Below are 26,214 nucleotides of genomic sequence, written 5' to 3'. Positions count from 1 at the left end.
TCTACGAAGGCACCCTTTAAAGCTGAATAAAAACTGCATAATGTATAGAGGATTTGTAGGTTTTGTCTTTGGGCTGCTGAAATGCGATATCAAGCAAGATTGTGAAAACATTTCACTTTCAAAACTACAGCAATGTGGTCTCAGTTTCCAAACGCTTACAGCGTCTAGTTCAAAGAACAGGTGACGCGGCACAGTGATAAACTCACTGCTGTCCCAGATATTTCAAACATGCTGGTGGCAAAAAATTCAAAATGAGCCTATGTAAAACAATGAACATTTCATGACTCCTTTGTACTTTTTTCAGTTAAGCAATGGACTGAAATAATTTAAAAGTCACTGCAATGCTTTATTTACATTTTACACAGCGTCCCGACTTCTTTGAAGTGGACTGTATTTAAGAATTGAAAGGCATGGTTGGTTGAGTTGGAAACATAGCAAAATACCACCGCAATTGCTTGACTACGTGAATTTTTCTTTCTTTCGTCAGCCTAAATGATCACTGACACAATAACCAGCAGAGCAGCTAAAAAAATGACTTCAGATAGGTAAAAACTTACCCTGAGCTATCAGAATCACTTAGATGCTCCTCTTTTAACTCGTCCAGGTTCAGTACTCCTTTCACTGTGGGGGTCTTGATTCGGACTCCTGAGGCCCTGCTGGAGATGCTTGGAAAAGCTGGTTTGCGACGCTCCTCATCCTCGATGACGGGCTCCGGTTGCAGGAAGTCAACCTTAGATTTCTTTGTGACAATGCGGTCTGAAAGCGAAGACACTCTTTTCATGCGGACATGGGTGCGAGGGCGGGGTGGGGGAACTGGTTTAGGTTGTGGTGATGGAGAGCGGGGCGACTCTGGAGGATCTGGTTCAATTAACAGGCCGGGTGGCAAAACCAGTGAGGAAGGGCTCATTGTTCGAAGCCCACTCCACTTGGGGGTGTAGTTACTCGCCATTGCTTGATTAATAATTGCTTGGGCACTTTCAGCAGGACTCATGGGAGGATTCTCAGATGGCACAGCAGGCTGCCCCGAGGCCTTGGAGGACTTAGATTTCTTTGACCCGCTGGAATCCTTCTTCTTCTTTGGTTTTCTTGAATCTGGAGCAGTTTCATCTTTTGGTGTTTTTGAAGTTTTTCTTGATTTCTTCACATTGGCTGTTACCATTGTGTCACTGTTTTTATGTGTGAGCAGCTGTGTGACAGCAGATGGATTCTGAACTGCAGGTGTGACTAGTGGAGGAGGTACTGTCGTCACATTGGCCACAGATGGTGTAGGAGTCATATTACCAGCTGCAGCTAGTGTGGCTGACAGTGCGTTGCTCTGCAAAAGGCTAGCAATCTGAGTGACACAGTTGTAGGATGGGGAGTTGGGAGTAGGCAGCTGGAAAGTGTTGCTTTCAGGGTTTTTCACAAAGATCTGCCCAAGGCGGTTCACCAGTAGCACATGTGGTGTAGGGTCTACATTTGGACCTCCCACCTCCTTCACAGTAAGAATGGCATGACCCGGTAATGCCTGGGGTACCACTGGTTGCTGAGGTTCGATAGTTGGCCTGGGTGTAGCGAAATTGATGGAGATTGTATGGCCAGCTGTAGCTTCCTTCTGGACAGAAGAACTGTAACCATTTAGGATCATCGGAGCTGAGTTGGTTTGTACCTGTGTGGGAGCAGCTGAACAGTGTGTTGACAGTCCAGACAGAGGCGATATTGCTGCAGAGGAGGAAACAATGCTGACAGCTGTAGAGCCTAGTGGCTGTGTTTGTGTGGCATACACCGGTAGAGAAACAGTAGCTGATAGGCCTGGATCATTCTGAGGCATGACATTTAGTAGTGTCTGTGTCATATCTCCAACGGGACTAAGAGTTGTCAGTTTAGCAGGTTCCAGGGACGGTAAAGTTGTTGACTCTTGTACAGCAGTCACTGGTTGCAATGTAATGCTTGTTAAGGGAGGTTGACTGAAAGTAGGCAAAGAATACATCTGGAGAGGGTCTACAAGTCCTTGGGACGGGTTTGGTACATCTGTTGACATTAAAGGGGAAGGCTGAAGAAGACCCAACAGAGAGCACTGACTGTTATCAGCAGAACCTGCTACTGGGGCCTCTACTGCAGTAGGTGTCAAGTCGTTCATCAACACACTAGCCCCCTCAGCTGGTGATACAAAGCTGCTGCAGTCAGGTGATGAGTTCAGGGCTTTACAAGGTTCAGGGGTCTCAAGTGGTGTGTCTTGCAGCACAGGAAGCATTTCGGTGAACTGTGAGCTAGTGTCACATCTCTCAAGAAGAAGAGGTACCTCAGAGGACAACCCTGAACTGGAACCTGTCAATAACCCCTCTGAATATGGGATTTCAGGCACATTTGTAGTTAAGTTAGGCAGAATGTTATCAACTGGAGAAGAAAGTATGGACTCTTGGTTTACTAAAGGGGTTTCGGAACTTTGATTGGTATCAAAAGATTTAGGTGCATTTTGGCTTGGACCTTCAGGGGAATCTTTCTTGGCTTCTGAAATTGTGACTGGAGAAGAATCCGTTTGCTTATCATCAGATGATGCTTTTGGAGGTTGTGTGCTGGTAGCGATTTCAAAGTCAGGAAGATTTTTATCATTTAGTTTTTTGGCTTGTAGCTGGGTTTGACTGTTAACTTTTTGAGCATCATCACTGGTTGCTATACTTGCATCACTCTCTGTACCATCATCTACCCCATCCAGTTGAGCCATAGGTTGAGGGGAAGGCGAGGATGGAGACTTGGAGTGATCTTTTGATCCCGGGCAGCTGACTATTGTGCGAGAGAAGTCAAAATAGTGCTCCATATCTTCATCTGAGGATGTGTTGCCCAGGTCATCCCTGGCTGAGGCTGCAGACCGTGGCAAACTGGCAACAAGGGTCTTCTTCTTCTGTACTTCTTGGGCTGGTCCCCAAAATTCCTCTTGATCATCACCATCCACCACTATTTGCCCCCCACAATTCATTGCCACACCCTCATTCAAGAGTGTTTCTTCAATTTCAAGTTCTGTCCGCATCTCTTGGCCCAGACTCAAGCTGGGGTCCTTGTGAAATGAACTGTAGGGAAACTCTTCTTCATCTTTCTGTTGGTCCAAATCCTCCTGGGGTGACGTACCATTTGCTGGAGAGACATCCTCTGGCTCTGGTGAAGCTAAGAAGTTGTGTGGCACCTCAACTGAGTCTGACTGGCTTAGATCAAACGACATTCGACTTCTGGGTAAATGTTGTACAGGTGAAGAGAAGGGTAGACTTTGAGAGGGAAAATTTCCAGCACCTTCCTGCCAGGGAGACTGGGGAAAGAATGACGAGTTACAGTGGGCTGTATTCCCCGAGGATCGTACTGAGGAAGAACCTCTACCTCCAACAGGGCGGGATGGCGGAGAATTTATTAGGCTGTCTGTAGCACCAAGTGGGAACAAGGGGGAAGTAGGGAGGGAACTTTTTCCAGTGCGGAGAGTGACTGGTCCAGTTACAGGACCCAGAGGAGGGGGGGACATGTGACTGCGCAGACCTGTTGTCTGTGAGTGTGGGCTGTGGCGACGAACTCTTCGAGTCTCTTCTAGATCACTAATGGTCAGGATGTGGTGGGGCTGGGCTACTCCTAAAAGGAAAACAGAATTAATCAGCAGAGTTATATTTACATTCTGTGATGGTTCATTTATTATGTTTCTAAACAAGAACAGGTTACAATTTCTATCATACCTGGGGAAGGCAGAGGTCTTGACATTCCTCCAGCTGGTCTCCTGGGTTGGGGAATCTTTGGCCTTGCACCATGATCTGACTTTGGGTGGATACTTGGAATAGAGTTTTCCTCCATTGTGGGGTGGCACTCTGATATAACAGTGTCTTGAGCTTTGGATACTGAAGAGTGATAGAAATGATTTATGAATACACCGAATCACTTATTAGGGCATCCTAGTTTAAAAAAAACAAAACAAACAAACAAACCACACACCAGGTATTGGACGGGGGCTGTGAGCAATGGTGTGATTATCTCCCTGGTTCGGCATCTCCTCAACTGGCTTCTCTGGGACAATTGGTCGGACCTCTCGGACTGTACATGTGTATTTGCACCGCCGCAATGGGTTAACCGTACTCCAATACCACCGAGAACACCTTATTAAGGAAGGGGGAAATTCATTCAATGTTGCAAATATAATTTCTTTATATATTCAAGTGTTATCAAGTATAATTAATGTTAAAAGCAGAAAATCCAACTCACTGAAAACCAACAGGAAACAATTTTCCTTTGTTCGCTGAAAGTTCTGTCAGCACGCCTAGATTTTCAATCTGCAGGGAACCTGTACCGTAACAATGTGGAGACCGATTTTGAGTTTAACAAAAGCAGATTCTAATGAACACCTTTAAGGGCTCAAACAAGCAATCAACTAAAACAAAACAGCTTACCGATCATCACGTTGATAAGGTCTGGCTCCAACCCAGTCAAGAACTTTCTGCGGAGACTGATCCCCTCAAAATCAACATACACTCTGCGGTTTACTTCAAATTCCTGACCCGTTATCATCTGTAAAACAAAAGTACGTAACTAAGACTAGGGTTTAAATTCATAAAAATATTCTTTAAAAAAAAAAGAAAAAAAAAAGTGTACTTCAAACTTGTTTAAATCGTGAAAGAGGCGAGATGGGAGAGGAGAATTTACCCTGCCACTGATGAGATGTCGGTGTTTGTAGCAGTAGACCTTTTTATCATCCTGGAAGACACACTGACGGGAGCGGGCGCACATGAAGTGGTAGTTGCTTTGACAAGATGTCAGACAGCAGCCCACAGTGGCACCCGACTGATTGCAACGTTCACATCGCTGAAGAGGATTGGGGTTAATGATAGTGAAGAGTGAAGAATAAAGTTTGGGTTAACGTAATTACAATAAAAAGACAAAGACTGATCTGGTTCAACTCTTCAGATTTTAAGCAATTTTCAGTTTATCAGGGTGATAACAACTAACCATCAAGCGCCCCCTGGTGACAGCGCTGTGTACATGCAGCAGAGAGCCATTGTCCTCTTCAAAAACTTCTGCAGACCACAGGCAGCAGTTGACATGAGCCCATTCATTCTGGCCCAAATACAGTAACCTGCCTGCTTCCTGAGAAAGGAAACAAAACAATCCAACATGAAATAGTTTACAAAAATAAGTGAATTGGGTTTGCATTCTTCTGTGAACCACTCAATTTTTTTTTTTCTTTCTTTTTTTTCTTTCTTTCTTTTTTTTTTTTTGCTTTCTTTTCTTTCTTCTTTTTTCTTTTTTTTTTCTTTTTTCTTCTTTTTTCCTTTTTCTTTTTTCTTTCTTTTTCTTCTTTTTTTCTTTTTCTTTTTCTTTCTTTTCTTCTTTTTTTTCTTTTTCTTTTTCTCTTTTTTCTTTTTTTCTTTTTTTTTTCTTTTTCTTTTCTTTTTCTTTTTTTTCTTCTTGTGGGGGCAAAAAAAAAAAAAAAGAAAAAAAAAAGAAAAAAGAAAAAAGAAAAAGAAGAAGAAGAAAAAAAAAAAAACCACTCAATTTTAATGTTTAGGGAATTACTTACATTTGATTTGAGGTCTCCATATTTTTGACACAAAGAGCACTGTCTCTCATCATCTTTAGACCATCCAGTGTCTAGATCAGCTTTTGAAAGCCGACCTCTTTTTCCTAAGAAAACACACAAAAGTAAATATTTAGAGGAAGAGAAAAAACAGAGAAAATAAAGAACATGTTCTCATGAACCAAATATGTCACCTTTGAATTTGAGTCTGCTGCTTTTAAAGTGGTTCAGGCTTGATGATTCCCTAGACATTGGAGAAAGAGCCTCTTCTTCCTTTATATCCAAGCTTTGCCCATCGTCTTCCTGCAGGAGTCCCAGTGGAGTTCTAGATGAAAGATCCTCTCTCTCCTGCCACTGAGCATAAACATGCTCTGTTGTAGGAGGATGAACAGCCTGGGACAACATCCCCCTGAAGAGTTCAGAAGTTCAAAAATTGAAGCAGCACAAAAACAGAATGGTGCTTTCCCTTTTCATTATACAGCACACATCAGAAGTGATAAAACCCACTTAAATTTACCTACTTGATAAAAATTTTTAACACTTGAAATATTTACAGTTCTATTTATTGTATTGTATCTCAATAACTGCAGGTTTAAACTAATAATAAAGGCTCAAAATTAGAAACTAAAGCAAATACTCTGGCGATGATTGCCACACAAGTTAGAAAACCTATTGTCATTGAAACAAAAGTAAGTAGACCTGTGATTTCCAGCCAGTTATTAAATGAGCACCAGACATTTCACAGTGTTGGACATATATGTAAAAGTGTAGTGGGGCTTGGGAAGCTCATCTTGTAACTGGAAGGTTGCCGGTTCGATCCCCTGCCCTGTTTGTCTTGGTCATTGTTTCCTTGGGCAAGATACTTCACCTACTGCCTACTAGTGATGGCCAGAGGGGCCGATGGCACGATATGGCAACCTCGCTTCTGTCAGCCTGCCCCAGGGCAGCTGTGGCTACAACTGTAGCTTGCCTCCGCCAGTGTGTGAAAGTGAGAGTGAATGAATAGTGGAATTGTAAAGCGCTTTGAGGGTCTTGAAAAGTGCTTTATAAATGCAATCCATTATCATCATTATTATTATTATTATTATTAAAAGAACTGAAAAACTATGATCCGATCACTTGACATGAATCTAATAGAAGACCTCTGGATTATTTCATGAAGAAAGAAAGAAAAATGCACCATCTCTAGCCAAGAGAACCTAAGAGACATATTTTCAGACCAAAGGCAGATTGTCTTTCTGCTGTGCAACACTAGCATTTTCTTTGCTGACAAAGATTAAGTTATGCCATCAAAGAAAGGTGGACCTATGATTAAAAAAATAAAGATTTCAGTCTTGCTTAAAAAAACCCCTCAATGGTTGCAAGGTATTCCTACATTCCTATTCACAATAGTTGAAATGTACAGTTTCCTGGTATTCCTATTCCTATTTATCCCTATTATATACTCTGTATTTATACATGTCTCTGTATTTATATGTCTCTGTATTTATATATGTGTAAATATGCTATATTTCTGCTCATTTTCTGCAACTTCTGCTGGTGCAGTGCTACCGGAAACGGAATTTCCCGGAGGAACCCACCCGAGGGATTAATAATATCTAATCTACAGTGAAGCCTGTACTTCTAATATAGTAAATCTAAATAGTATTTTTTAAATTTTACTATAAGGAGACATGGTTTTAGCTAATTTTATACTTAGGTGATGTTTTACACAGATGTGCTCATTTCTGTTGTATCTATTGTGAAAAGGGGTGCTTGTGGGAAATGTGATTATGGACTCATGTTTTTATATTTTCATTGTAGGTAGAGAAGATTAGAGAGCTACGTGTAAACTTAGGATTTTGTTTGTAGTGCTGAGGTGGGGAAGACCAGAGGCAGGACAGTTGAAGGGGGCGGTACAATGGGCAGGACACCGAACCCATAAGATTGTGTTGACTTCCAGTTGTGAGCCAGACCTCGCTAGACGTAGCGGAAGTAGGCTAGTTAGCTAGGTCTCGGATGCATTTGTATTTTATTCTAAAGCGCTTTTGGAAGTAAGAGTCTCTGCCTGATCGCTACCATTAAAATAATCCGTGAAGTTGGCGTACTTCAACACTATCTAGGTATGTAACACTCTAAGTACATAACTTTAATGGAGTATTTCTTAAACTTATAAAATGTTAAAAATGTAATACTCACACTGGCAAATCTTTGGTACAAGGGTCCCACACCTTTGGGTCTTGGCTGTTGAACCAATTAAATACCTCCTCGAGCAGCTAAAAGAGAAAAATCACTCAGTAATTATAAATGTTACAAAACTGAAAACAAACAAACAAAAAGATAAATCATGCTTAAAGCCAATTCTGCATAACTTCAGGAGACTTTATGTGTTTTTGGCCATGCAGCACCTTTAAGTAGTAGGATCGTGCCAAGGCAGTAGGTCTCCGCTCCTCTGGAAGATCTTCCTCTTGCTCTAGCCTCTTTCGCACCACCTGAACTACATCCTCATGGAACATTTTCTATTTAAAAAAAAGAAAGAAAAAATATTTTGGTGTTCTTCAGATGTTCAATCTTGTGCTGATGAGGCAGCTGCATATACAACATAAAGAATGTGACTACAGTGGCCCCTCGTTTATCGCTATAGTTACGTTCTAAAAATAACCCGCGATAGGTGAAATCCACGAAGTAGCCAACTTTATTTTTTACAATTATTATAGCTGTTTTATGGCTGTAAAACCCCTCACTACACACTTTATACACTTTTTCTCTGACAGGCTTGAACATTTTACACTTTCTCTCTTGTTTAAACACCCTCAAAGTTCAATCCTTTGTGGAAAAATAAGTCCAGTATTATAGAATAAAACCAAAAGCACCCATGGTTGCCTTTGACGGGGCAAAACATTTCATTGACATTTTTGTGTTTGTTGGAGAAAAAATACAAACATACAGTGCAGCACTTCAGAGTCACACTGCTAGCGATTGAAACTTTAGATAAATTTGACAAGCTGAACGCATTCTGTACTGTACAGGACACAGGGCACGAGACTGACTGACAGTGGTCTACAGCCAATGAGAACACAGAACACAATGCGCTGTAACGAAAAAAAAAAGCATGCAAAATTGCACCCAAAAAAAATCTGCGAAATAGCGCGACCGAAAGGTGAACTGCATTATATCGAGGGACCACTGTACCATTCTACATCACATAACAGGGCTGTACAGTTAATTGAATTTGAATCTAGATGACGATTTTGGCATTCCACAATTAAATTGAGCAATATTTAAAATGCATGTTTTGCTAATTAAAATGCAAAAGCAAATGAAGGGCTTCTTAAATCAGCACATGACCATGTGCCAAACACAGCTGTTCCCCCCACCAAGTTTGAAGTTTCCTGGGCTAGTCTGACCATGTGAAACTACACTCAAAGACAGATATAAGAATGACTCAAAATATTGAACTATGCACAGCAGCAGGGAAAGACTTAGCATAAATTATGTTAACCATGAAGAAATCAGAGTGTGGTGCATCTGCACTGTAAAGCAAAACACAACTAATTTATTCAACCGCCTGAGAATACACCACAAACTCACAAACTGCTGTTTGAATACATGAAGGCTAAAAAAAACATGCAATGGTTGCTAATGTGAATCGTCTAGCACAGGGGTCGGCAACCTGCGGCTCCGGAGCCGCATGCGGCTCTTTAGTCTTTATTTTGCAGCTCCGGGTGGTTTGGGAAAATAAATTAGAAGTATTTAGCTGAAGTGTATTTTATTTGTGTTTAGTTCTTTTTTTAACTTGTAGTTCTAAATTGGAAGATTATTGTGATTTTGAAATATAAAAATAAAATGATATCTTATTATTTTTTCATCGCTCAAAATAAGCGTCACACTTGCTGAAGCCGTGCATTTATCGAGACTTTCGACCCCAGGTAGGCCAATTATGGATCTTCGGATCCACATTATATCGGCAGCTGTTCTCCACCGTGAACTATGTTAAAAACAAACACCGCTCATGCCTCACAGATGACAGCTTACAGTCCTGCGTAAAGATGAAAGCCCCGATTTGCAGACGCTGTGCGCAGAGGTTCAGGACCATAAATCTTATTGTAAACATATCACGGCAGACCTGACGATGTTTCCATGAACTTGCTTTTCAGCATCTCTTTATTGACTACTTTTCACACACAGTTGCTGTACGCATACAGCCGGCTGTAGCGTCTCAGCTCACAGCCCGAGAGCACAGACTTTAAGGCGGCGAGGTGCGATTGCGGCTGCCGCTCAGGTGCGTCCGACTTGCATGCAGCGGCACTGCAGACCACGCCCCGCCGCACACATTAACCAGGTAAAATACATATTTAGGCAGAATTTTGCAAATATCTATTTTTCATTTTTCAGCAGCATAGAGCTTTTTTCCAATTACTTTTTAAAAGTCAGGTCAAGGCTCCAAAAGCCCGAAGACGATATAAGGGTGGCGGCTCACAACAGTTTTTGTTTGCTACATGGATCATTTTAGTTCAGCTGGGTTTCTTTCCTTTTGTTATATTTCTTTAAGAGTTCAAAATATGTTATTTACATAAATAAAATGTAATTTTCTCTGTAGCACTTCATGGATTTTATAAACAACACACCTTAGTTGCTCTGTGGATTCTTTTAAAAAGCAGTTAAAAACTTTTCTGTTCAAACAAGCCTTTTGTTGATCTACATATTTTATATTCTTTACATTATTTACATTTGATCTTTAACATTGTGTATAATGTCTATTGATTGTATTGTTTATTTTAATATTTGTGTAAAGTGCTTTGTGACTGCCTGTCTGTGAAAAGCGCTTAATAAATAAACTTTACTTACTTACTTTAGTTGTTCACACAAAGCATAAAGGTAAAAAAAACCAATATATACAGTGTTATCTTCATTTTAGATTTCAAAAAGTATTTGCGGCTCCCAGTGTTTTCTTTTGCATGGAAACTGGGTCCAAGTGGCTCTTTGGGTGTTAAAGGTTGCTGACCCCTGGTCTAGCATCAACTCGCATGTCCAGAAAAATAAGCCTGTAGAGTGAGTCAGTTCATGTAGCTCACAGGGGTGCACTGAAATCACCAGCCAATCGGATTCTATTTGGAAAACGTTATGTGCAAACCAGATGAGGCGAGTAACGAAGGCTTTACGAAAATGGTCAACATATTAGACAAACACAGATCATTTGCTCAAGCAATTCTTTATCCAAAGTGGCAAAACTTGCACTGTTTTATGTGCATACATCATACAGGTATAATGAAAGGAGTGAAAAACATAAGGAGAATAAGGAAGACCGATTTTTCGTACAGATATGAAAATGTGAAAGCAATGTTCGGTTTACAATTTGCAATAAAAACTGAACGATCATGATCATCATTTTTTACTATGATGGTACAGACCTAATGTTTAAATGGAAGCACAACGTTCTATACCAGTTAATCTACTTGAACTGATTATGTGACATTAAATAAGGGGCTATGTACTCACCAATGTAGTATAAAGGCCTTTGTCAAACTTCTTTCCTACAGCTCGGAGGTCACAGGCTGGCTTTCCTTCTATGCCACTGTCAGGGTCGACCGATCTTTCACACTACAACAGAAGTTGAAGAAAATTAAACATCATGCAGTTTGAGTACTTTACTAAAATAAAATAATAATAATACAGTAAACGGAAACATTTTAGTAGCTATATTTAATGATATCTAGCATAAAAACCTACATTTGAGTCATAAAAATTAGAGATGAACCGACTGCAATCTGTGACCAGCCTATACTGATTTTTCCTGGTTATAGTTTTCTTTCTAAAAACTACAATGGACAACATATAAAAACAAGACTCATGTATTTTATGTTCATAATAAAAAATAAACTTATTAAACTTCACAAATTATCCCAAGATGCAGTAAGTTACAGGAACTTCTCTCACTTTATCAACTGAAAATAAAGTGCTCTACTGCTGTACAGAGGAACACATACATGAAAACGTGTTGCTGTGCACCCACCTTTAACTGACATAATTCACCTTACCTTTAGTAAACAAAAGCAAGTGCAGCAGATTCATATAACAAAAAAACAACAAAAAAAAACGAGTCAGGGACTTGCATCATTTTCCAGTATGTGTAGAAATTCAACAGATAACAGGACATTGATTCTTTTTTCTTTTTCACTTGTCTCCATAAGTTTTCCTGTAACTGCTTTGATCGTTTGCTCATACCAAGGCTTCTTTAAGCTTTGGTTATCTTTACCACTTTTCTTTTGTTCGCTTCTGTAAAAATGTCCATGTTCAGCTGGACAAGACTGAGTTAAGCATCTGATTAAGTTTTCGGCAAAAGTTTTCGTAGTGCTTTACCCTGCAGTTTACTTTAGCAAACTTCACTTACAACATGTTAACATATGGCTGTGAGTGGGCGCATGAGCACTTGTGCATGTTGTGCATGCATGAAATGGACCAGCTCATAACTGCACATATATCAGGGTGAACAGCTGGTCACCGGTTGGTGTCGAGAACACTGAAAATCATCTGATTCCAGTCCCCGGTAAGTCAATCAGTGCATCACTAATAAAAATAGAAGCAAAGTCTCCTACCTGTGAGCAGGTAACAAGGTGCTGGGTGAGGGTGGACGAAAGCAAGCATGCTAGCACCTTCTCCACCCCAGCCCTGAGCTCAATGTAGAGAAGCTCTCTCCAGGCACTGGGTTGGGTCACACTACATGGTCGACATGAATACACTACACTCTCTGGCAGGCTGGACAGGATCTCATACAGCTCATCTGAAATTATTTTACAGGAGAGATATTTTGGATGGAATCTGCTCATAATCAAAATTCACAAATGCAATCTAAGAAAAACTTTCATACTCAGCTGACAGTAGCAGATAACATTTAAGTTTGGTAATGCTGTTCCAGTATTAAGAAGCTTCAAAACTGTATGCCATCAATGTTTACAGAGTCAATAATAAAAATCACCTGTTAGATCCTCACACTTGGCATGAACCCAATGGTTGCAGGTGCCACACTGCATCATCTGACTATCATAGTCATTGTCCTCATAACACTTGAAGCAGATTGGACAGTAGTTACCTAAAAAAGAGACATTCAGACAAGTTAAAGAAGCTGAAAATTCACCAAATGATAAACTTATTGTCAAGGTTAAACTGTCACCTCACCCTGGTCATAGAGTTTTGAACAATCTGGACATAGTCCTTTGTCATGGTTCCACTCAGTGTCCCAACTCTTCCCTGGTGTGACGCCACAACTTTTGCACCTGGTGCATGTCATACACACCTGCACAAAATATTACTATGAGAAATGGGCAGGTTGTAGTAAATATCCCTAATTTTTTTTTTTTTTTTTTTGAGTAACCTACCCAGGCTTTCCTCTTCTTGTTTTGTTTTGGGTAGTTTGGTCCCAAACAGGAGGCATGATAGCAGTTCTGGCATCGTTCACACTCTAATAAAGGCTGAGGAAGACATGGAAGCAAACAGATTAGGTACATACCAATAAGAAAGCGAAACAAGACAAATAAAATGTTTTTACCTTTGAGAGCCTGTTTTTCCTTCCGCACACATGGCAAAACTTGCAGCGTCTGCAGCACCAGTTTTCTTTATTCTCCTCTGAGGGGCGCTCCGCTGGCTCAAGGCAAAACTTGTGGAAAGGTTCACAGCACACTTGGCAATACAGCATCTGTAAAATGAGGGTCAGAGGAAAAAAAACAAACATGTAAATTACAAAAAAAGATGCCTTGCTATCTGAATCATGAAGTGTTTAATGTTTATCTAAACTTTTTTGAAAATACAAGGTTGTAAGCAAGAGATTGAATATTTAAAGTCATCAGTTACCTCGTGTTGCCCTTTACTGGCACAAAGGAAGCAGACATAGGGTGGCATGGGAGGCGCAGAGGTCAGTATACTTAATCCACCCATATTCCAGACATTCTCCACAGCACAGTCCTCCTGAAAATGAGATAATAATAAAAAAATAAATACAAAAAAATTAAAGATTTTCACAGTAGTTATAATTACCCTATTCTTTCCTGTAATCAATGCCCATATAGATATTTACACTATGTTGTTGATTGAACTGTGGATTAACTTTGTGTATTAAATTTAATGCAGATTGTAATTTACATTTTCACACATGTACACATTCATAGATTAAAAAAATAATCCGACAGATCAGAAGGAACAAAACTCGACTGAATCACTTATTGCAACACTGCACATGTGGGAATTTAGATTAACACTGACCTCTGCTGGGCAAAACATTATACTAACGTGAAATCATGAAATGCATTTTAAATTATTACAGGTGTTAGTTGTGTGTACATCGTCTGTGGACTAAATAATATTTGAGGAAGGAAAATAAGAAACCAAGTATGTCTGCAAATACATAACTCTAGTTATTAGTTTCCGACAGGGAATACAACTCTGGAATTTAGGAATATATGAAACAAAGACAAAACAAAACAAAAAAACCTACCTTAAAATCAACCCTGATTTTGTGAGTAGGTTTAGAAGATTCAACAGTTCGCTGCTCAAATCCATGGGCCAATGCAGCCAGGACACTGGGAGGAGTCTGCTCCAAAGGACCCTGAGACTGGAGACCCTGAGAGACCACCGCAACCTACAGACATGCATAATCGCTAATTAAATTGCTGATTGCTAAAATTCACTGCATTAAATTAGCAAAAGAAAGGGAATGTAAGAAAATCCTGAGACAGTTTTGTGCAGAAACTTCTGGTTTGTTTGCTACAATCTCAGTAACAGTAACGAGTGTTATGTTAAGCACAGCGTGCCAGAACTGGACATTTTTTGTCCAGCAAACTTCAATATACTTCTATACAATTGCCACAAATTTCCATTATATAAGTCAAGTACAGTTTAAGCACCAATTAAATCCAGAATTACACACCTTCTCAGGTTTACGTCGAGCTGACGGCACACGGTGAGAACTGGACTTTCGATGCCTGACCTCATCATCTGATATGTCTCCCAAGAATCCTTCCAGCGACACAAAGTCTTGAGGACATCATGGAAAAAACAAATTATTTTAGTAACAGGCTTTGTATTCTTAATAGTAAACAATATCCAAACTTAAATGTCTACACAGCTACTTGCTCTTCTTAACAAAAGAAGCAACTAGACTCTGTCAAGCAGTCGCTGAGTATTAATTTACCTTGACTGAAACGGGGTCCGACACCTCTTCTCCTTGCTGGTGAGGCAGAGCTCGAGAGAGCTTTATCATCTAGATCTGAGTCGTAATCCACCAGGTCAAAATAGACACGGGGTTTAACGACACGCTTCGGCTGCTTTCTCAATGACGGACTGTGGCCGTCACTCTGGAGACCAGACGGTGAGTCATTCCCTTCGTCGTTACTTGAATGACCCCCACTGAGAGAGGATCGCCTTCGCTTAGAGGAACCTAAAAGAAAACAGTAGTGTCACTGATATGTAAGAACTACTGCAACATGAAGTGTGCACAGAAGGGGAAAAATTACCTTTGGGTGCCGTTCTCCCACTTAATCTGCGTGCTTTCCTCTCCTCAATTTGGTCACATCTCTTATACCTTGTGGTTAAAATAAAATAAATAGGAATTTTTAGAATAAATCAGAATTCACCACACTGTCCTACGCTCCACAAAAACTACCAAACGTAACTTACACACAACACTGCCGCTTGGTATTGGGACCACCAAACTTGGGTTTGTCCAGGCAGTTAATGCACTTGCCACAATCCTCTTCGTGATTGCAGCCTTTGCATACGCCACACCTTCTAGATCGGTACCCAAACGGTCCAAGTCCTTTCCGCTTCACGAAATTTGATGGTTTCTTGACCTTGGTGACCTTTGGATCTGACAGCCCGGGACTGTCAGATTCAGATGGAGAACCAACATCTGCAAGAACAAAAATGCAATAAGAATGGGAAAATAATGCCTTTCATGCACGATTTGAGCTTATCTGAACACCAGCTCTTTTTCTCTTTCCCAAATGCATTCTCAGCCACATCAAACAGCAGCGGTATAGATAAAAATAGTAAAGATGCAATGATGAGGCACTAAATATATAAATGATCAAGACAAGTCTGGTTACAGTGAATATCAAATAAAAACTAAATAGTTGTACAAACATTATCCTCTGCTGGAAGTTAGTGTTACTTATGTTTGAGCTAGGAAACAAATTTGTTTATAGGAACTGTTCAGACAAGCAGTGTAATGTCATCGGTCATATCTACCTTTAGTGACTGCTGATGGGGAAATGCCAGATCTTTCATGCAGTGGCAAGGCACTAAGTCTGGGAATATCATCTGGTACCATGGCACGTGGCTGCCCGAGGACCACGGATGCAGCACGGCACACGTGCTTGATACGTGGACCTCCTGCTCTACGGAACTCCTGGCACAGTGGGGAGATGACCTGCGGCTGAGGAAGGGAAAAAAAATGTCATGAGGCTTTAGTTTACACGGGATGAGCTTCCCCGTTTATATTATTGTTCAATTTCAGCTCAACACAAGGGGTTTTTTATCCGCTTGGTACAACCACAGACAGAAAAAAGATTTTTAGTGAGATCAATGCTCGCTCCCCTCCGGGCTATTGATTTCCACGCTTACTTGTACTTGAGGCGGTTCTGTCTTGACTGGAACGTCAGAATGAAGCTGTACCCTCTGCTTCCTCCTTTGTCTTTTAGAGGTCATATCTTGAGACCTGGCTCCAGCCGGGCCAGATAACAGCTGCAAGGTTAATTGGAAAAGAAACAAAACACTGATACATAACGTATCAATCAAAACAACTGTCTTCATATGATGTGTTATTCCTCTGTGACACGTTATTAAGCCAAGTTAAGCTACTAACAAACAGTCAATGCATACAATGAATTGAAAACACGCTTGTGGTGACGGTGACCTTACCCCGGACGACTTAAGCTGTTTCTGCTGGTCAATTTTAATAAGCTGAACCTTGGCTTTCCTGAGGAGATTGAACATTCTTTTATTTGCACCAGTGAGTCGTGCTCTTTGTGGTACTCCCTTCTCCACAGACCCAAGAGAAATGCCCCCACATCTGCCTGAGTTCTGTACCGACTGCAACTCTCCTGTGGAAGCAATACAAGCCATTTTCAGGTCTGTGGTATAGTCTTGTTTGCACGATTGTGTAAGTGATGAATCGAACGTTGCTTAACAGTAGTATGGTGTTACCTGAGTGAGGCTGGGCAGTGTCTTTTGCAGCTATATCTTCCACTTGGCCATGTTGCAATGTGAGTGACTTTGGGTTAGTAGTCCTAACACAGACAGAAACTTTTCTAACTACTCCAGGAGTATCGAGGTCTTCGATCTTAAGCTTGGACTTGTCTTTCTCTACGCTTGTATCCCGTTGCCTAAGACTAATGCTCATGGCTTCATCATCAAGTCCTTCTGCTAAATCAACAGGAGGCTGGAGTGGTTTGCTCGCACCATCGGGCTCTGGTGGGGTTTTGCTTTTAAGTCCCAGGTGTGGCTTCTTCAGCCTCTGATATATCTTGAGGTGAGTCGTTTGCTTAGTGAACTTAGGGCAGCTTTTCTTTTTCTGAACATCAAGGAGGTCAGTAGATAGTTCTGTAGGCTTATCAACTGGTGTCAGTGAAAAAAGATCCTCACCTTTGTTTTCTGGAGTTTTGTCCAGTGTATTCACTTCCTTGCCTGACTCTTCTGGAGGATGCCACTTAAAACTAGAGTTCTTTAGAAGGGACCTGTTCTTATCATTTTTGACACTTTTTCTCTCAGAAAACAGGCTATCGGCGAGATCAATACTTTCATCGAGGACCTGAGTTGAAAACAGATCAACGTCCAGTTGAGCTTCACTCAATATGTCCTCCTCGTCAATTGGCAGGATTGGAGATATTGCTCTGTCTGTCCCATCATCTCGCCTCTTTCCTGGACGTATTTGCAAGCCCAGTTGTAAACCCTTCTTTGGGGAGTTTCTCCGAGGCAGTACAGACATTCCTGCATCATCCATAAACCTCTGAGGGGTCTTGATCACCCGAGAGGATCTGGCACTTACCACAGGCATTATGAAGTGCTTAATGTTTTTTATGAACTTTGACTTACTGCGCTGAGCCTCTGCAACATCTGCCTGCCCCCCATCAACTAATGTGTCTGTTTCCTCCTGCTTCAAACTATCTTTGTCAAGTCCTATATCTATCAGCTTGGAAATGACTTTAGGTTTTGGTCTCTTAGAGCCAATAAACTGAAGACTTGACTGCTTCTTTTTGTACTTTTTATGTACCCCAATAAGTTTGGAGCTTGGGGATGGTACGTTAGCTGCCAGTGGGGTAGAAATGTCACCATCTCCCTTGTCAGTTTGTTCACTTTCAGGTAATTTGAGTGGGGCAAATTTTCCATCTTTGCTCCTATGTCTGTGTTTCTGGCGCTGACCAATCAAGTTTTTACGTTTCTTTTTTCCTTTTTTCTGAGATGCCACTGATGCATTTAGATCACTCGTTTGACATTCCAGTGACAAAGATTGCTGACTTTCAATTGACTGAATGTCCATTTCTTCTTTTACTGGTGGCTGTATCTGCTCTTCCTCCACTGACACAGGGTCCTGTTTGGTCTCTGGCGGAGGGCATTCTTTTGTTTCCGGCTGGTTTACTTCTGTTACTAAAGGCTGAGTGTCTTCCTCTTGAACAGGCTCTGTGTTAGTAGCGTCAACTGTAACAGGCTCTGTGTTGGCAGCAGTTTCAGTGGAAACGACAGCCTTCTTCCTGGGAACAGACTTCTTTTTCCCTAGTTTGTTATTCCTACATCTTCTAGGCTTGGAAGGCACAGGCAATGTTTTGGCCTCACTAAACTGTGGTTCGGCCTCATTAATCTGTGGTTCTACCTCATTCTCCACCTTTGGTGGGGAAGCGTCACCTGGCACCTGTGAGGGGTCTTCAGCAATATTTGAGGTATCTTTGTCAACAATTTCAGAGGAGTTTACACAGGTCGTTTGCGATGGCTCCTCAGTCGAATCGAGACAAGAGTTTTCGGGAAGAACTTGTGAACTGGAATCTTCAGTTGAAACCTGAGAAGAATCTTCAACGTGAATCTGTGGGGCATCTTCATCCTGTACACTTGCTCTAAGCTTTCGTTTTGGAGTGTTCACCGGCTTCTGACTGACAGACTTTGTTGGTGACGAATCAAGGCTTGATGTTCTCCTCCTTAGCCTCCTTGTTGGTGTGACATCAACATCCAGACATGCTGATTTATCCTCATTAGTTTCATTCTGATCTATTAAAACATCCTCTTTCTCCTCTCTTTCCAACATCTTTTCAGCCACAGGGCTGACCTGCTGAATTAAAAAAGAAGGCTTTGAACTTTTATGTTTGCCAGGAGAGGAGACCTTTTTAATTTGAAGAGGGGGGACAACTTTCCCACAGTCCGTTTTAGTGATTTCTTGTGGAGATGCTTCAGCTGTGTGTTCCACTGCAACTTCAACTTGTAAAGAGGTCTTTTCCTCCAACGGCTCCTCAGTGTTGTTTTGGGGATCCTTCTGATTACTCTCATTTTTCTCAGTGCTTTCGCTCTCCCGTGGAGCTGTGTCATCAAGTTTGGATTCATCATCAATTCCCTTTAAATTTTCACTGACACTGGTATCACAAAGAGCGGGCTGATCAACCTCACTTACAGCATTAGGTGTTACCGTGAAAGTGTTTTCAGCGCGTGGTGTCTGGCTTCCTCCCTTTACTAACGTCAAAGTCCAGATAAATTTTCTTCGTTTTTTCTTTCGAGACGCATTCTTCCCCGCGGCCTGTGCATCGTATTTAGGGTTTCTGATCTTTATTAACTTTAAGCTTGGGATCCTCATGTCCTCATTTTTCAAAGGCAAACTGTCACTGGGTTGCACAGCTGAGTTATCAGTCTCTGACAATGACAGACCTTGGTTTTCTGGCACTGTATCGTTTTTATTCAGCCTCCTGCTTTGCCTTCGTCTGTTACTTCCCGCTAATGGTTTGGCCTCTGCTGTCCGCGAATCTTCTGACTTGGACGCTGCTACAACGGCATCACTTGTACTCAAACTTTCTGCTGCAGGTGCGCTCACTGAGGCTCTTTTAGAGAGTGGGTTTGTGACTCTATTGCTCCTACGAGTCACTAGTTGATTAACATCAGGACCCTGGCCAGCAGCAGTTTCCTTATGCTTTAATTTCTTTGCGTGTGATTTTGGCTCTACAGTCCCGCTCTCTTTTACAGAATCAAGTTGGTCAACAGTTTCTTTCTCCTTTGATTTTTGGTCACTAACCACAACTTTGGCGCTAGTCCGACATACAGGCTCTGTTGTTTTTAAAGCAGATCTCCCACGCCTTCTCACAGGTACCGTCCCCCCTCCTTTATCTTCTGTGCCATGTTCATCCTCTTGTGGTTCAGCTTTTAATTTGACATGAGCACTTAAAATCTGGTCACCCTCAATGTCCTTGATTTTAGGCTCATCCTGATCTCCTTTCATCTTCAACTTCTTTGCAGATTTTTTCTGAGGCTCCTTTACGGTTTTGATTTTCTTTTTGGCCACCAACTTTATAGTAATCCTCGGTGCTGCTGATGAAGCTCTGCTCTTGGCGGGCTGTCGATCCATTGTGTTTTTTCCTTTCGAACCTTTCTTGCAATCTTTTGCTGGTTTTGCTTCGAGGGACACGTCGTGCATTTGCTCCGAAGATTTTACATCTTTTATCGGATCAGGTGGTGCAGCTGCCTTCACTGCTGGCGTTTTAAGCGGTAGCTTCTCACTTTGTCGTTTCGATTTTGTGTTGGCAGCATCACCTGCAAAACAAAAGTATTAAATAAAGACAAAATCGAAACAACAAAACTATATAGGAAAAAGTCATACATTATATTGCATTTCGTGGTTAATTCATTTCCTAATGTGTGGGTTATTTACAAATAACACCAAATATTTCATGACATTAAATAACAGCTTGCTCTTTACCTTTGGAAGAATTTTGTTGAGACAATATGGGTCCCTTGGAACCTTTTGTCTCAGCTTCAAATCCTTTGAAGTCATCCCCCTTGAAAAATAAAACCGCAATTAACACTTGAAGTCATTTTGCACTCTGCTGGAAACTGTTAAACCATCAGGATAAACAATAACTAAAAAGTTTTAAATCTTTACATTAATCATCCTCAGTGCAGAAAAAAAAAATCCTTTGCATGCACATGCTTTTAACACTTAACACATTAACAAATCAATATATGTGGATCATAGCATATCTGAACAAGGGCTTTTCTAACAATATAGCAAACTAGTCTGACTTTTTAAAATGAAACTCATCAATAGTACATGACTGTTTTGCTCTTTCTAAATAAGGTTGAAACCAACTACTGTCATTCATCCCTTGTGGGTTGTTATACAGATATCATGAATACGTTGTGCATTAGTAGCAGCAACAAAAAAAAGAAAAAAAAACACGTGGCTGAGTAGGAAAACTTCCTATAATGTTATTACATAATATAGACCGTTTACTACCTAATCGAACAAGATACGTCAACAGGTTTAATATGAATGTCAAATGAGCAGCTACGAAAAAAAAACTGCTGGTAAATCTGCCTGTAATTACTATTCTCTTCGAGTACTGTACATCCCCATACCCACAACTGGGATCTTAACTGATACAAACCGCGCCACTCTTACGAACTGGCATTTTACTTAAACTTTATGAGGTGAGTCTGAACGCTTTCGATTCCAACAAGGTTGCATTTGACTTTGGCACACTTCTGCACCACCATTTAAACCTGACGTGTTTGGTGACATTAGCTAGCGGTTAGCAAACCCAGCCTCCATAAAGCATTCAAACTAATTTGTGAAAGTTATCTATGTGGTACAAATAAGCTCCGACATATGTGTGGTCTTGTTTAAAGTAACGTTAGATAAGCAGACTACTCTGCCCGAGTCTATGGAGCGTATGAAACAGAAGTGTTAGCAGTTAGCCACTGTACGGGGTACGGAGGCGCTATCCTTCCCCTTCTTTGTGTTCACTATTAGCTAGCTAGCTGCTACTCTGGCCCTATAACGAGTGGGCCATACATGAAATAACTGAGACACCTGATTACAAACTCGCGTTCCCGCATAATGTTTTTTTTAACAATTAAAACTCTTACAGTTATGCATGCTATGACCCTTTAAATTTTTTACATTTCTGGTAGCAAATTAAGCAACAGTGCTGCTGTGACTTGAACAGCTTTGCTGCTTTGGCTGAAGTGCTTATTTTGTGTTACGCTGTTCATTAAATGTAATGTGCTAACACTTAGCATACAGTTTTAGCTTAGCAAGCTTGAAGCTAAAGTTAACGCTAGCCTGAAGGATGTTGACATTTCTCCATGGTACTAAGCAGTCACACTGTTGTGCTTTGCTCTCTCTCTTGTGCATTAACGATCACACAAAATGTGAGAAGATGAAATAAAGATACTAACTCCTGGGTGGGTGTGGGACCTCACCTCTTCACTCCCACTAGAGCTGTATCCAGCCTGGCCAAGGATCTTGTGGCTTTCCTGTATTCCAAGCAAGCGCAAGTGAGACTGGTCTTCGTTTAACGATAGAACCAGGTTTGCGGGCCTTGGCCCTCCGTTAGTCACATCATCAGCTTCTAAGCCCGATCGCCCGAGTTGCCAACGCTTCTCAGAACGCAAACGACTGCGTGATGACCAAGGCCGACCGGGAAAACGACCTCTGGCCGTAGCGGTTCCACCTTGGCCTCCTACGGCAGCCGCGGTTGCTGATCCGCATCCCGCTGCCGCCATCATTGCTTCAACAACAACACACACCGACGGCTAGCAGCTCGAGGAGAGACAAGAGGGAAGGCGCGAGATGGGAGGGGGGGAGCCGCAGTGCTGCATGGGAAATTGAGTTTATTTTCCCACTTAGCGAGGGGAAAGTGACGTGTACATGTGCGGTTGTACGTCAAATTATAATTTGACACTCCTGGCTATGGTTTAAAATTTAAAGGTTGCTTAGCTGTATATACTATTAAAACATAAAAAATAATTAAATTAAAAAAAAAAGGTCAAATGTTGTCTCTTTTTGCGTTTCAAGACAATTGGGATAATTAAATGGAACCTAACAGCATTCAAGATCATCTTCAAAGCAGAGGTGGCAACTTAGCACAATATTGTGAGTTTCGTGTTCATTTATTAGAGCAGTGACCGTCTTTTTTTAATCGCTCCATTTAACAGTATTGACAGAGGTAGCACTGAAATGAAATTACACTGAAGGAGAACTGTGTTAAATGCGTTACATCTACCAGAATTCTTGACTATACACATTGTCAAACACTAGGTGGCAGTATGAATCCATATTGCGATAATCAAAGGCTAACGATGAAGGTGTTTAAACCTTCATTTAATTAGTTTATTTATTGTTAATTAGGAATTAATTAACAGAGTTGCAGATCATGCGATATAAGAGGACCTGGTTGATCAGGGTAAGGAAATACCGGAAAAGGAACAATATATTTTATGAAAATATTCAGGTAACATCAGAGTTTAAAAAAAAAGGTTAAAGGTTAGTGAGTTCCGTTATCAGGACTATATTGTTTTACTTTTTAGTTTTTTTGTATTACTATTTCCAAACGTAGGTATTTTACATCTAAACCGCACACAAACAGAGAGCTGAATGAAACTAATCTCTTGAGTAAATTGTTAAAACTTGCAAATGATAAGATGGCCCTAAAATGAATTGCATTATTTGATCATTTTTTACTTATTTTGACATCAGCCCAATTTTGTCTCTACGATAAACTTGTATTTGAGTATCTATTTTCTCTTCTTAATATCTTATACCTTCTCTCTTTTTCTATTTCAATTTTATACTTATATTTTGAAGAAAAAGATTGCCAGTGTTATTTTTCTGAAATGACAGACACTGGGGCTAAACTAGTCACTTAAACAGGACAGTGTAGAGGTGGCACTTTTTAAAATGGGACCAAAAGCACCAACAGTGCTTAGAATGAAGATGCATATCACTGGTGGGACAACGGGATAAAGGAAAGACATATACAGTACACAAAAAATAGGATGGCAAGGCAAGGTAATTTGAATAAATGGAATGTGTAAAATATTTTCTAGGCTTAGAGTAGGATTAAATTCAACCATGCAGCTATAAAGAAAGCATGATGCAGGGGAAATTGGAAAATGTCAAGAGAAGGAAACACTGGAACAGATACTCTTGAATTGAGCACCTGTTCATTTCTCAGTTTACTGCAAGGGGTACTAATAGTGGCACTGCAGTACTTCTGAGTTGTTGACTTTTTTTTAAAGGGACACATGACTAATAAATAAAATGTAGAGAAATACTACTACTACTACTAATAATAATAAGTACCAGTGACCGTAGAAAATGTTTTTTTTAGGGTCAACGGGTTATTTGTGAGGCGGGAGCAGTCTCAAATTCCGTGCAGCAGATTGCAGATTCTTGTAGTACCACCCCAGCTTAGTAGGTGGCGCTGAAACACCTCAGTCTTGGCGTTAGCCTTCGAAGAAGAAGAAGAAGCTAGCCCTTCTGAAGAAGAAGGAGGAGGAAGTGTTGATTGTTTTGTTTTTCTTTAACTTTTGGCTGTGAAACGATAAGGTAAGATATTACATTATTACCTTAATGTACGATATTTATAATTTTGGAAACACTATATAACGACATTCACCCAATCTGGAGAGTTAGTCTGGAAACTTACAGCAAGCGATTTTGTAACGCCTTTATGTTACTTTGCTAAGCTAACGATTGCTAACTTTAGCCTGAGGTGAATTGTTCAGTCATCTGAGGAACTAGCTCAGCGGTCAAAAGGTAAAAAGCGGATTTATTATCGTCTCAGAATCAGCGGAAGAGCGTGTTTTAAATGTCTGTATAACAAGCATTCCTTTATTTGTCAAAAATATTCATTCTTTTTGGATGCTGGACAGAGCCAGTCTAGCACTGTAATCTGTTTTGTTTTCTTTCTGTGTGCAGGAACGTACAATATCACTATGAACCTGGAGCGACTGCCCAATGAGGAGAAGCTCAGCCTTTGCCGAAAATATTATCTTGGTGAGAGTATTAATATTAATCCCCATGTTCCTTTTTTAAAATACAATTGTTCCTCCCCTTTCTGTTTTGTTTATTCTAGGGTAGTTCCACTGGCTGTGAGTCTTTTTTTTTTTTCAGTAAAGGCGAAGGTTTGAACTAATGCACCTAATAATATTTCAGTGGTTAGTAAATGATTATTTCTGTCTAATATTTTTATTGATTTCTCCAGGTGGCTTTGCATTTCTCCCCTTCCTGTGGCTTGTCAATGTTGTTTGGTTTTTTCGGGAGGCCTTTTTAAAGCCATCCTACACTGAACAGCTACAGATAAAAGCATGTGAGTTTCAGAACCTTTTAAAAAATGTCAGTTTTGCACTCTATTCAATATTCAGTCTTGTAGTTTTTTCTCAGTAGCTGTTCTTTGGATGTCACTCTTGTAGGATTCAATTTGTTTCCTCAATAAACATTTAATCAAGGACATGATATTGACAAAGGTTGTCAGTGTGAATTCCATGTTCATTTTACATGCTTGCACATTACAAAGTGTGTCTTCATCCTATTTATCTTAAAGAGTTTTGGGTAATACTGCACTTTTCATAATGCTTGAGACAATGAAATAGTTTGTTTTTGTAGGAAAAGTTGACCAAGTAACTTTTTAGATCTGGTTGTTTTTCATAGAAGTCATATTCATTAATATACATGATCTCTTACCCAAAAGGGGGAAAAAAGGATTTTAAAAATAAATTAGTTTTTAATAATATAGTAAATACTATTTGTATATTAATACAAATATAATCCTTATGATAATGTGGCCTTGTATAGTATAATTTGGGCTTAAATTCTGATTTTCAGATAAGAACTTGAGAAGGTTTTATCCTCTGTTTTTGAAAAATAAAATAATTCCCCACATACAGACCAAATGCTGTATAGTTGGCTTTAAAAACACTGCCCTATAACCATGTACGAATTGTTTGTTTTTAAAGCAATGCTTTAAGCAGCCAACCTTATACTGTACTGTTATGTTGTTTTGACCACTGTTTGACAGTAAATAATTTTATTGTTTGTTTTTCTGTCTGTCTAGATGTGAAGCGTTCAGCGCTAGGGTTACTGTTATGGGTAGCAGTGCTCACCACGTGGATCACCATATACCAGCACTTCAGAGCAGAGTGGGGGGAGGTGGGAGATTACCTCTCCTTTACCATTCCCCTAGGTATCCCTTGAGGCTTTTTTTTTTTTTTTTTTCCATCTTTTCAAGTGATTGGTCTTTTCAGTAAAACTAATGATCCACTGTAATGGGCCCCAAAAAAAACTTCTCCCTGAACAACAGTGGAGTTGTTTTCCTAGTTTCTGGTCAACTAAATCCAACTAAATGGATGAATAAATGTTATCTATCTTCACAAGATAAACAATGTAGGACCCAAAACCATTTCTGTGCTCACCAAGGCATTTGAGTAAGTTATTTGGCTTTAGAGAAGGGTAATTCATCTTTTGAAATAGGCAATGTTTATGATCATGGAAATTTTGTATTGATAAGATAATGAACAACTCACTAATGTTTTTTTTTTTTAACTGTTTATTGTGGTATGGTATGATTGTGCACAATTTTTACTTATGTGTGAATAAATAAAAAGTGTCCCCAATGCTGCCAAGTTACTCTTACTCAGTCGAATTTGGAAGTTGTTAGAATATTGTTATACCACTAAATGCACAAACCTGT

At 40.3% G+C, this 26,214-nt stretch overlaps 2 protein-coding genes across 3 annotated transcripts in view; one reads left to right on the top strand and one right to left on the bottom strand.

Annotated features, from left to right (window-relative positions):
- kmt2bb (lysine (K)-specific methyltransferase 2Bb) overlaps positions 1-22,324 on the bottom strand; it is a 30,629-nt gene extending 8,305 nt beyond the window's left edge. Inside the window, exons 1-29 of one of the 2 annotated variants that reach the window (XM_013277028.3) lie at positions 21,920-22,324; positions 20,439-20,517; positions 16,697-20,272; positions 16,412-16,593; positions 16,115-16,234; positions 15,740-15,926; positions 15,170-15,401; positions 15,007-15,074; positions 14,685-14,930; positions 14,421-14,527; positions 13,989-14,132; positions 13,349-13,462; positions 13,047-13,193; positions 12,877-12,969; positions 12,677-12,794; positions 12,477-12,590; positions 12,097-12,281; positions 11,000-11,101; positions 7,909-8,019; positions 7,700-7,776; positions 5,716-5,930; positions 5,525-5,628; positions 4,954-5,091; positions 4,651-4,809; positions 4,398-4,515; positions 4,213-4,291; positions 3,946-4,106; positions 3,693-3,851; positions 558-3,591 (exon numbers count right to left, since the gene is read on the bottom strand). In XM_013277028.3, coding sequence (XP_013132482.1) covers positions 558-3,591; positions 3,693-3,851; positions 3,946-4,106; positions 4,213-4,291; positions 4,398-4,515; positions 4,651-4,809; positions 4,954-5,091; positions 5,525-5,628; positions 5,716-5,930; positions 7,700-7,776; positions 7,909-8,019; positions 11,000-11,101; positions 12,097-12,281; positions 12,477-12,590; positions 12,677-12,794; positions 12,877-12,969; positions 13,047-13,193; positions 13,349-13,462; positions 13,989-14,132; positions 14,421-14,527; positions 14,685-14,930; positions 15,007-15,074; positions 15,170-15,401; positions 15,740-15,926; positions 16,115-16,234; positions 16,412-16,593; positions 16,697-20,272; positions 20,439-20,517; positions 21,920-22,249 — 10,499 coding nt within the window. In that variant the 5' untranslated portion in view covers positions 22,250-22,324. The remainder of the gene's footprint in view (positions 1-557; positions 3,592-3,692; positions 3,852-3,945; positions 4,107-4,212; positions 4,292-4,397; positions 4,516-4,650; positions 4,810-4,953; positions 5,092-5,524; positions 5,629-5,715; positions 5,931-7,699; positions 7,777-7,908; positions 8,020-10,999; positions 11,102-12,096; positions 12,282-12,476; positions 12,591-12,676; positions 12,795-12,876; positions 12,970-13,046; positions 13,194-13,348; positions 13,463-13,988; positions 14,133-14,420; positions 14,528-14,684; positions 14,931-15,006; positions 15,075-15,169; positions 15,402-15,739; positions 15,927-16,114; positions 16,235-16,411; positions 16,594-16,696; positions 20,273-20,438; positions 20,518-21,919) is intronic. The other variant, XM_005472518.3, reaches the window with a different exon arrangement.
- Positions 22,325-23,913: 1,589 nt separating this feature from the next.
- On the top strand, positions 23,914-26,030 carry psenen (presenilin enhancer, gamma-secretase subunit). Its single transcript, XM_025911493.1, has 4 exons — positions 23,914-24,071; positions 24,444-24,521; positions 24,730-24,834; positions 25,579-26,030. The coding sequence occupies exons 2-4, from the start codon at positions 24,461-24,463 to the stop codon at positions 25,716-25,718; spliced, it is 306 nt and encodes a 101-aa protein (XP_025767278.1). The 5' UTR covers positions 23,914-24,071; positions 24,444-24,460; the 3' UTR covers positions 25,719-26,030.
- The last annotated feature ends 184 nt before the right edge of the window (positions 26,031-26,214 follow it).

Source organism: Oreochromis niloticus, linkage group LG11 (genome assembly GCF_001858045.2).
Source record: "Oreochromis niloticus isolate F11D_XX linkage group LG11, O_niloticus_UMD_NMBU, whole genome shotgun sequence".
NCBI classification, from domain to species: domain Eukaryota; kingdom Metazoa; phylum Chordata; class Actinopteri; order Cichliformes; family Cichlidae; genus Oreochromis; species Oreochromis niloticus.
The sequence above is the reverse complement of the archived record's forward strand: the minus strand, read 5'-3'. Positions and strand labels throughout refer to the sequence as shown.